At 43.7% G+C, this 12,143-nt stretch overlaps 1 protein-coding gene across 3 annotated transcripts in view; it reads left to right on the forward strand.

Annotated features, from left to right (window-relative positions):
• The window catches only part of shf (WNT inhibitory factor 1), a 492,096-nt gene extending 484,365 nt beyond the window's left edge, over positions 1-7,731 (forward strand). For all 3 annotated transcript variants that reach the window (XM_077641125.1, XM_077641124.1, XM_077641126.1), the window contains exon 10: positions 1,041-7,731. In XM_077641125.1, the coding sequence (XP_077497251.1) occupies positions 1,041-1,050 (10 nt within the window). In that variant the 3' untranslated portion in view covers positions 1,051-7,731. The remainder of the gene's footprint in view (positions 1-1,040) is intronic.
• Positions 7,732-12,143: the final 4,412 nt, after the last annotated feature.

Consider the following 12,143-nt stretch of genomic DNA (forward strand, 5'->3'; position numbering starts at 1 on the left):
AAATCCTGAATGCACGCCTTAGTAGTTGTAACGTGTACGTAGTTTCAAAATGTATCTTTAAATGCACGACACTACGACTGACGTTGAACGTGACAGAGGTTGTCGACTTGACTATCCGGACTGCTACAATCCACTTCTCGGTCGTGCAGCCTACCCGAAAACTTGCACAATTTGATGCCAAGCTTCTAGCCCAGCTGTGATAATTCTGGACGCAGCATAACCGGCAGTTTTGTATCCTAGAATTTATTCATTTTCTCTAGTACTCGCCATCATTGCAGTGCCCCGAAAGCGTGCTGCAGCACGCACCGCTTCTGCTCCCGCCTACCCAGTTTCATGAAAGCCGCGATAGGTGGCGCAGCGCTTGTGGCCAAACTTGACTGTACGGAGCCTATAGGGCAGAAAAGCAGGGGCTAATGAAATATGATAGAGTACAACGCAGTGAGCTATAGAAAGGAAAATGATATGTGTAACTTTGAGAGACTCGACGAGGGCAGAGTGGGTGAGGGAACAAACTTGGGTTAATGACATCCTAGTCGAAATCAAGAAGGAATAGGCTTGGGCAGGGCTTGCAAAGCGAAGGCAAGGTAACAAATGGTTGTTAAGGGTAACGGACCGGGTTCCAAGAGAAGGCAAGCGTAGCAGGTGGGCGGATGAAATTAGGAAGTTAGCGGGATAAGGTGGCACAAGACCGGGTTAATTGCAGAGGTAAGGACATTGCCCTGACGTGGGTGCACTGATGATGACTGTGCCAATTTCACTGCTCAATTTCACCTATGTGGTTGTGCTTTCAGCTCACCCAACTTTGTGACACTCTGTAGCACTGAGGACAATTTGGCGACTAGGAAAGAGAGAAAAAGCTGCCTGTGCTTGATGGCTTTTGGTGGCCCCAGAGGATGCTTTGCAAAAATTAAAGTGAAGCTGAAGACAACTCCACTTAACTTTTGTTCTCCTTCTGGCTGCGCTGGGATATAAAGTGGCAAATTTCTTTCCTTAATTGTACTGCACATCTTCTCAGTGGTTGTTCCCTCCTCTCCGTGCAGGTATACCTAGGAGGAAAGAGCGTCGAAAGAAGCAGTTTGTGTGAACGGGGGTGCCACAGCGAGAGAAATGAGGCAAGAACAGCTCCGTTTAGGCGAGCAACCACTCTGTGCCCTGTCACCTGCACAACCACACTAGCTTCAGGTCTTGGCAACTACCTTTGGAAGCACATCAGAGAGGAGCTGTTTCCCTGGAAAGAACAAGGTGCACCTACTTGAATGCATCGCCAGATGTTTCTGCTAAAGACAGTTGCGGACCGCGCCGACACTTGTGAGCCGACAGAGCTATGTGTGTGTCACTCTTTCCAAGCTACTGCTGTGATCACGACATGCTTCAGAGGACAGGGAACTTGGCTGCTGTGTGCCCCATCTAGTCTTCCTTCGGGCCTGTGCTTCCCAGTGTGCTCTGCTTCCAGACAGTGCCAATGAGAGACTTATCAAAAACCACTTTCACCTCTCCAACTGCAAACAGGGGAGGACCAAGCACTGTTGCAAAGCAGAGTTTCTTTAGTGACACAAATAATAATCTCACCAACGTGGTTCCTTACCATGCACCCCCTACAACCAGCTAGCATGGTGAACCATTTCTTTCCATCTTCAACAGCAATGTGTCAGTGCCAACAGAGCTTCTCTTTGCTGCCCGTCTTCCTCGCATCCACTTACTGTTTACGGCCAATGACCCTTGCTTGAAGCATAGCCACAAGCAGGCCAGGTCGCTTCTAGCTCTACCAGTCTGAGGGGCACGCTATGACGGAAGCAAGCAGTCACCGAAACCAAGGAGCATAGGGGATGCTACGTATAATTGTGGTGTTCACCAATGCGAGATTAATAGCGTAACTATTTAAAGTTAACTGATTAGAAAGCAGAAGAAAAAACATGCCACCGATGGGATCCGAACCCACAACTTGAGATCTCACCAGCGGCGGTTTTTTCTTCCCCTTCCTAATCAATTATCTTTAAAAAATAATTACTCTATCAAGCTCCCATTGCTAAACAATACAAATTATGAATAAATACATCCCCTATGCTCTCCTTGGTTTCGGCTTCCATCATCTTAGTGAGGCAGCACGTTGTCTGCAGCAAAAGACAGCCCAGAGCTTAAGGCACCAAAGCAGTTTCAAAGTGGCACACTTGAGACAGCACCAATATCAATCAGAAAATCAAATCACAGACACGGGAGGCTCTGTGGCGCACTCAACTGCTACCAAAGAGTGTGTGCAAGCATGGTGGCAGTCCAGAAATCCATTAATTAAGCAGAAATCCATTAATTAAGGTGGGCTCGGTGGCTGCACTCCCGCACAAGTCACTAATCCTCTGGTATTCGTCATGCAGGTGTTTGCCATCGCTGCCAAAGCGCTCTTTGCTGCTCTGCTCGCCCTTCCCCCCACCACGGTGTCGACTGCAGCACCCAGCTTCTGTGATCACGGCATCCAATTCCTGCTTCTGCCCGACATCAACGTTTCATCCTGTGCGGCAGCGCCACTACCTGGATTTCTATTCCTAGATGCTCAATGGAAAGCCGCATCACCACAGTCATCACCCGCCGATATAAAAGTGCTGCAACCACCTTCGCCGCTCTGTGGGCTCGGTGGCTGTGCTCCCGCACAAGTCACTAATCCTCTGGTATTCGTCATGCAGGTGTTTGCCATCGCTGCCAATGCGCTCTTTGCTCCTCTGCTCGCCCTTCCCCCCACCACGGTGTCGACTGCAGCACCCAGCTGCTGTGATCACGGCATCCAATTCCTGCTTCCGCCCGACATCAACGCTTCATCCTGTGCGGCAGCGCCACTACCCGGATTTCTATTCCTGGATGCTCAATGGAAAGCCGCATCACCACAGTCATCACCCGCCGATATTAAGGTGCTGCAACCACCTTCGCCGCTCTGTGCGCTCGGTGGCTGTGCACCCGCACAAGTCACTAACCCTTTGGTATTCGTCATGCAGATTGGTAACAAGTATTTTCTGCTTGCAAAAAAAACTAGCAACTATTTCTTAGTGCAGCTGCCGAGCCCGCAGTGCTGCGTTTTTCTTGTAGCCGATTGCGGCAATGTTTTGCGTGCCTTGTTGCTCTTGGTAGGTGCTGTTGAATCTAACCCAGGCCCTAACACTATCGAGGATGTGCTCGCTGAACTAAAAAATATATCCGCCGGTCAAGCCACGCTCATTTCCGAAATACAAGATCTCAAAACTCAGGTCAATTCCACTGAAGTTGCCATAGCCGGCTTGACTAAGCGAATGACCAATCTAGAGGCCCATTTCCAAGCTTTTTCAGATCTTCAAACCGATTTCGAAGCAATGAAATCTGAGAGTGCTAGGATTGCTGGACATTTAGACATTCTAGATGCGCGAATTGAGGATGCAGAAAATCGCTCGCGTCGCAATAATCTTATATTCTATGTAGAGATGTGCAAATATTCGAAATTTCGAATACGAATCGAATATGTTTCATATTCGGTTCATATTCGTGAATTTACGAATATTCCAAAATTCCCGAATACTCGCCGGCAGTGATCGTATACCGCGCAGACTTTCGTAAATCTGGTTGTTGCAAAAGCGCAATATCTGGGCAAATTATCTGAGTATAGAGTTTAAAGTTCCAGGAAAACAATATAAAGGCCCTGTTCTCTTTCTTTTCCATCGTTTATCGCGTGGACCGATCGCATTCCGATGCCGCTAGGCTTGACCTTGTGCGCAATTCCGCAAGTGGGCTTTCCCACATACCACACGTGCTGCGAACAACGTGGGGGACGTCCCGCTTCTAACAATTGCAACGCGAAAGCGCGTTTATTTTTTTATCCTTCCGTAATATGTTATATAATTAATGTCCGCACCCATGGCAACTCTCTGAGCGAGACCACCGCCATCTTGTTTTGGTCAACTACGCAATGCGGGAAAGCCTACTTGCGGAATTTCGCATGAGGCTCCCGAGGGGGCAAGTCGAGGTGTCGCAACAGGGCAAGCGATCCTGTAAAAATCCCGCGTATTGCATGTTGCACTGTAACCCATGCACCTCATAAGTTGGCCTAACGGTAGGCGTAGCAATGTTCGGAGGGCCCCTGTCACTAGGTCAAAGAAATAACCTGGCCGCGTAGTTTTGGTTTCTGAGCTTGGCCACTCGCCCGTTACAGTGGCAACTGTCGGCCCGCGCATTCGCGAGTAGTCCAATCTCAGAACCGTGCCGCTTTCAGACGCTGACTGACACGTCGCTCGTCATTTTTTATTCCTTTATTAGAAGCAGTCTCGCCATTCCGATGTCAATGCGCGTTCTCATCTCGCTTACATTCGCGATGTCTTCCAGCACGCCGAAACTATGCGCTCGTCACGGGATTAGAGGTGTTTGCACGATAGAGCCGCCTCATAAGACTACCGCATTTTCGTAGTTTTTTTTTTCGGGGCCTCGGGGCATTTTATAAATCGACCTTCAAATAACCTGGGCATTTATGTCAGTTCTTTGAAATCCGAATTAATGAGGTTTTACTAGCCATCATGTTATTTTTGTTTCCAGTCTTGTCATGTTATGGATTGCATTTTGCCTGACCACATTACAGGTTGGATACTGTAATGCAGTTCAATTAAGTAGTATACATTTTTGTGCACATCGTTTTTTTTTTATACGGTGCTCAGGCAGTCTAGTTTTGTTTATTTCAGTTGCGAAGGCCATACACTATTTTTTAAAAAATATGAGCAACAATTTTTGCTTGTTTATCTTTTTGAATTTATTTTTTGTGCTGAATTCGACATTCGATTCGATATTCGAAGCCATTTTTTCTTCATATTCGTATTCGATTTGTATTAGAAAATTTCGATATTCGCACACCCCTCATTTTTCTTTTTTCAATGGCATTCCCGACACTAACCCATCCGAAAATTTTGCAGGCTCTGAGGAAACAGTCATCAACCATTGCTGTCAGAACTTGAATATAACAATTAACCCTGAGAACACTGAACGTGCCCATCGCCTTGGGCGTTACAAATCTAACCACACTCGTCCAATCATCGTCAAGTTTACTTCATCTAAAATTAAAGATGCCATATTATCAAATGCTCATAAGCTTAAGGAAACTAACTTCAGCGTCAGCGAGGACTTTTCCCTCAAGGTACGAAATACGCGAAAGCACCTAGTCGCTTACGCTAAAGAAAGGACAACAAAATTTGCTCTGAACTTTAAGACATTGCATATTGGTCCCAAGCGCTACATGTTCGATGAAACCATGAAAACAGTCAAAGAAATAGTAACTCGTCCCTCACAATCAGATTAGCAATCACCTCATCACGAACCGAAATGTTGTGGCTAATCTTTCACGCAGCACCTAAGTTTTACTGGGCGTTGGTTATAGGCCTCCACATGGTATCCAGGATTTTTGCCGTCAGCTTAATAACATACTAAGTAAACTGTCCACAAAGCATCCTAATTCACATATCTTCCTCTTCGGCGATTATAATTTTCCGAAGATTGACTGGCATAACCAGCCCACACCTATAGCTAACAATGTAGAAACAAGGGAATTTCTAGATTTTTGCATCAACCTCGTCCTTACTCAGGTAATACTTGAACCTACCCGTGTAACACAGAACTGCGCAATTATTTTAGATCTCTTATTAACCAATTACCCAGACAGCGTACAGCCCATTACATACCTACCTGAAATAAGCGACCACAAAGTAATTCATGCTAACCTTCTCCTTACGCCAAATCGGCGCCGCAAATACCATAAAACCATCCGTCTTTATGACAAAGGGAATTATAACGTCATAAATAATGAACTTAACGCGTTTTTTCAAGTTTTCTCGTCACGTTTTCATTTCCACAGTGTTCAAGAAAATTGGTTGCTGTTCAAAGACAAACTAGAAAGTCTAACTAATAGATTCATCCCCCAAATTAGTTTTCGCTCTAATCACAAAAGCCATGGTTTACTAAAACACTGAAATGTTTCGAGAACAAAAAGAAGTGCCTTTACCGTTCAGCCAAGTCTCAGGGGACGCATAGCGCATGGGTAAAATATCGCGAAACTGAAAGATCATATCTCGCCGCTATTTCTAATGCCAAGCATACCATTTTCCACTCGGACTTGCCGAATATGCTAACTAGTAACCCCAGAAAGTTCTGGAAAGTTATCAAACCGCATCACGCACCAGAAATAACCCTCACCGATGAGTCAGGCACAGTTTTCACTGATGCTGGGTGCACTGCGATGTTTAACTCTGCCTTCTCATCTGTATTTACGAAAGAAATTGATATACCGCCATCATTTTCAGCACCACAGCTGGCCATTTTTATTCATGATCTGCATGCTAATCTTGACTCTAAACTACAGACCGATGCTATTTTTCTGGACTAGGCAAAAGCGTTCGACAAGGTTCCTCACAAACGCTTACCACTAAAACTTTCATATTTGAACCTCCCCTCTAATATCTTAAAATCGATAGAAGAATTCTTGACTAACCGCTCACAGTATGTCACCGTTAACCGCAACTCTAATCCTATCCCAGTAATGTCAGGCGTCCCGCAAGGGTCTGTCCTCGGTCCGCTTCTATTTCTAATTTGTATTATTGATTTACCAATGCATGTATCTAGTAATATTCACATGTTCGCCGATGATTGTTTATTTTTTTATTTATTTATAGATACTGCGATCTAGTACAGATCATAGCAGGGTGGGAAAAAAGCAAACAAAATACAAGCATATAAACACTCAAATTCATAACAATTGCAGGCACTTTTTAAACATCACTAAAGAATTATGATTAACCGTCTCGCTATTAAGTTTATTCCATTCGGTAACTGTCCCCAGAAAAAAAAGAATATTTAAAGCAGTTATTTCGTGCGTTCAAAGGGGTTATTGTTAGTGCATGCCTTTGTCTCGTGTTATAACCTGAGGAGTAAGCAAAATAATTAGAAGTATTAACTTTATAATGACCTTTTACGAGCTGGAAGAAAAACTAATCGACAAACACGATTGCGCTCCACAACTGGGGGTAACCCACTTCACCTCACGAGTTCACTTACAGATGCACGGCCATATGAGTTAAAAATAAATCTAACTACTTTATGCTGTATTCGCTCTAATTTCTGAATGTTTGTTACCGTGAAAGGGTTTCAGATGATTACAGCGTATTCTAGCAACGGACAGATGAGGAAATTGTATGCCAATAGACGAACACTAGGTGGGGATGACTTTAATAAGCGCCTCTAGAAAAAGTTTCCGCATTGAATTTCCTACAACAGCGTCTATGTGTTTTGACCACGAAAGGTTGTTAGTAATCCATAGGCCCAAATATGTATACTCTGTCACCTCTAATAATGATATGTTGTTAGTACCGTACACAAAATGAAGAGGTATTTTCTTGTCTGTAATTTTCATAAAAACGATTTTCAAAATTAATGCACATCTGCCATTTGTTGCACCATGCAACCACCCTCGCTAGGTCATTATTAAGATGTACCTGGTCATCAACTGAAGACACCACTTGATATAAAATACAGTCATCCGGGTACAGTTTCACGCAGACGGAAAGATCTGCCACAATGTCATTAATAAACAGTAGAAATAAGAGTGGTTGCAAAGCGCATCCCTGGGGGACACGAGACATAACCCGGACACCGCTAGAAGATATATTGTTTAGAGTGACGAATTGGCAGCTGTTTGAGAGGTAAGCTGTAATCCATGTAAGTATCCGGTCGTTTTTAATATAACTTAATTAATGAATTAATTTGTTATGCAACACCTTATCAAATGCTTTGCGGAAATCCATGAATATTGCGTCTGTTTGCTTTCCCTGATTAATCGACTGAGCAAAGTCATGCACAGTTTCAACTAACTGTGTACTTGTAGAAAACCCACGCCTGAAACCATGCTGAAAATCGGTAAGTACTTTGTGCTCTTCCAGAAACTTAATATATGTTTATGAATTATATGATCTAAAATTTTACATGATGTCGACATTAGAGATATAGGTCGGTAATTTTCGATGTGAGCTTTTTTTCCAATTTTGTGCAGAGGTTTAATTGCGGCTGTCCTCCAGTCATCCGGTAAAAAATAGTCAAGTAAAGATCTGGTGAATATTACTGTTAGGTATTTTGCGCACCACTCCGCATAGCGCTTCAAAAAAGCGTTTGGTATGTTATCGGGACCTGCTGATTTTTTAACATCAATGTTCAAAAGCAAGTTAAAAACACCAGTCTCTGAAAGTACAACATCTGATATGGCAGGGAGTGCTGTAGAAAAGTTGAGCAGACAACCGTTGTCCTCTGTGAATACTCAGTGAAAGAATTTGTTGAACGCGGAACAAACAACAGCCTCATTACGCACACATTTGCCGTCTATGATGAATTCGTTTGTGGAAGAAGATTTGGGCGTGATTTGGCACCAGAACCTCTCAGGAGACGTTCTAATGAACGAAGGAAGGACCGTTCCGTAATACTTTTCTTTGTCACAAATTATTTTCTGGTTAAGTTGCTCTGATATTGCTTCCACAATTGGTTTTAATGCTGAATTTCTGCTTGATTTTTTTAACCTTTTAAGCCTTCGCTGCATGCGTAACGCCTCCCGAGAGATCCATGGATTACAGTACACAGATTTTTTTTGCAATTTTGGGAATGAAACGGGCAATACAATCAGAAACAATCATTTTAAAGGTAAGCCATAGGCCGTTCACACTATCAGAGCTATTCCTAGAGTTATCAAAACATGAATCAAGCATATCCAGAATAGATTCGTCTTCCGCATGCGAAAAATTGAGAAAAAATTGCACGCTAGTTTGTCGATCTGGGTACACATCTGACAAGCACAGCAGCACAGCTTTGTGATCAGATATTCCGTCTGTGATGTCACAGCTGATGAAGTTGTGGATGGCACCACTTACAAAAAATATATCTAGAATAGATCCTGTGGTACCTTGCACTCTTGTAAAATTGTTTACTACTTGCAGCAGGTCAAATGTGAACACAATGTCGAGCATTACAGTATCAGCGTTATGGGCAGAGCATGATGAAAAGGTGTGCCAGTCAATGTTAGGCAAGTTGAAATCACCAGCCAGTATTAGTCTATCATCTCTTCTTACACGGCATTGTAAATATGCTCTAAAGTTTTCCAAGACCGTAACAGAAGAAATTGGAGGCCTGTAAAAAGCACCAAGAACAAAGCGAACCTTGTTGATGTATGTTTTGCAAAATATGGCTTCAATGCCTTGAGCATCAGGCATCTTGAAAAAATTGCAATGATGATTTCATTAAAATTGCCACTCCTCCACCTGTTCTGTCCCGGTCGCCACGAAAAACCCTATAGTCTTTGGAAACAAATTCACTGTCAAATATTTCATTGCTTAACCAGGTCTCAGTAAGCATGGCAATGTCCGCGTCATGTGAGAACAGCATGCCTTCAAGAAGTTCTGCAGCTTTGTTTACAACGCTGCGACAATTTACGTTAAGGATTTTTAAAACCCAACTGTTCCCTTTCTAGTGTCACTTTTGATTCCTCAGGTGTAATTTAACACAAGGTTAATAATGCTTCTGACCAAACATCTCTTCAATACGACCTTAACCGCATCCAGGAATGGTGTGCAATTGGTTAATAGAACTTAGCCCTCAAAAATGTAAAATCTTGTCCTTCACGCGTCGCCGCAACCCACTTCATTTCCCATATGCCATAGCTAACTTCCCTGTACACCCGGTTCTATCATACAAGTACTTAGGCATTACCTTGTGTAGCAACTTGTCCTGGAGCACACACGCTACGAACATCATTTCATCCGCTAATAAAACACTAGGATTTTCAAGATGTCACCTCTGCCAAGCCCCTAAACATGTGAAGTTATTAGCGTACAAATCCCTTGTCAGACCAAAATTAGAATATGCCTCACCCATTTCGAACTCGCACCAAGCTTACCTTATAAATGCACTCGAATCAGTCCAAAACAGAGCAGCCAGATTCATTCATTCATCATATTCTTACGACATCAGTGTGTCAGCGTTGAAAGCTGAATCCGACCTAATGCCCTTATCGTCTCGTCGCCGCATTGCCAGCCTTTGCTTGTTTCATAAATTTTTCCATAGCTCACTCGGCCGCGCACCCTATGTCGTCCCTCCAGCCCGCATATCTCATTGCATTCGTCATCCTTTTGGGCACGTATCTTGCTGCCGAAGAAATATAGAAAAATGAATCGCACTAGTCCATGGATTACGCGTGAAGTGATCCAGCTTAAACGTCGCATCAAGCACCTAGGATCCACACGATTTAGAACAGGTCACGTTTCTTTGCAGTCCCTTCACTTAGAGCGGCGCATGAAAATAAAACAATCTAAGTATAACTTTTTTAATGTTAAAACGCATAAGTTTCTCGCTACAGACCCCGCAAAATTTTGGACACACTTAACACAGAAGAAGGATCCAGTTAGTAAAATTCGTTCAAATCACAGGGAAATTAATGATCCTTATTGCATTGCATCAACTTTCACTGATTATTTTTCTTCAGTGTTTACAACGGATAGTACGCACACCCCTGAATTTCAGTCTCCGTGCCTTATCTTGCCAGACTTAATAATATCTGTCGAAGGAGTTGTTGCTGCCCTGCTTAATTTAAACGCAAGAAAGTCGCCCGGACCACATACCATCCCGAATACGTTTCTCTTCCGCTATGCAGAATGGTGTGCTAAATACCTTGTGGTCATTTATAATGAAAGCCTTTTAAATTCCGAAGTTCTAACTGACTGGAAGATTGCGAAGGTCATTCCCATTCACAAATCCGGCGATAAACTTTGTGTAAGTAACTACAGGCCAGTTTCACTATTATGTACTTCGGGTAACACTATGGAGCATTTCATTTTCAAGCACTTGAGTACTTTTTTAGAAAGTGGCAATTTCTTTTCTAGTAGCCAGCATGGGTTTCGGCGTGGCCTGTCCACTGTAACACAACTAATTCACACAACCAATGAATTCTTGGCATGCCTGGATAACGGTGGGCAAATAGACGCAATATTTCTAGATTTCGCGAAGGCCTTTGATCGTGTTTCGCACCGTAAGCTAATGGCAAAACTCCGACATCTGCTGCAAAATCAGCGTCTTGTTCAGTGGCTTGACTCCTACCTTTCTGAACGGCACCAGTACGTCCAGATCTCTGGTTCTAATTCTCCGCCAGCTGCAGTTCTTTCGGGAGTCCCCCAAGGCTCTGTGCTTGGTCCACTTCTGTTCCTTATTTATTTATATGACTTAAGTTTCGACTCTCCAGTGCGATGCCGTTTTTTCGCAGACGACTGCGTTGTATGGACCTCCTGCATGTTTGTAAACAAACGAGGCGGCACTGCAGTCGCTAGCGAGCTCGTGGTAGGCAAAAGGTTGGGGAGTGGCGTCGCGGATAGGTGTTGAGCGCGGGTTTTCAAGGCTTGTAGGCACGTTTCCAGTTTCTGCGAATCATAGCAATGGTCGATGCTTCCAACTTAGTAATTTGCTGAAGTACACGAGGTCGCGTTGGCGACGTGCGGCCTATAAAGAGAAATAGTTTGCCACTGTATTGTATATATGGTTAGTCGTAAACACGTAGAAAGCGTTCCTGCCGTTTATTTATGCGCTAGGCATTGAATAAAACAAGTTTTGACACTCTGCGCTAGCCGGAATGATTTTACTTCGGGACAATAGCGAGGGGAAGTGCTGGCCTTCTTTCGTCGGAGCAGACGTGCGCTCATCGTCTGCTGAGGTATGTACGTGTCGCGCTGTGCGAAAAGTGGGGACAGCGTCGTGTCCCTGATCTCCTCTGTCTCGCTTAGCGCTGTTTTTAGCCGCATGACCACGCACCAGCCAGGCCGACTTGTCCTCTTGTTAAGCTGGTTGATTTGGTGAAAATTTTTGATTTCTAGAATTATTTCTTTCTTAGCCCTGAAGTCTAGTTTCGTGACGAAAAATTATAGCACAAATATTGAGTACAAATTTATAAATTACGCTTTTTAGAAGTGTGGTCGTCAAAAATTGTGAGGTAATTTCTTTGATTTCAGTGCCGCATTTATTTGACCAAAGCGAAGATGCCATAAACTTTAAGGTTCGTTTTGTGACCTCTCACATTTTCTGCGACTGGATCACTCACCTTCGTAATTCGCATGAAAATCAAATGATTCCAT

The sequence above is a fragment of the Amblyomma americanum genome, chromosome 10, assembly GCF_052857255.1.
Source record: "Amblyomma americanum isolate KBUSLIRL-KWMA chromosome 10, ASM5285725v1, whole genome shotgun sequence".
NCBI classification, from domain to species: domain Eukaryota; kingdom Metazoa; phylum Arthropoda; class Arachnida; order Ixodida; family Ixodidae; genus Amblyomma; species Amblyomma americanum.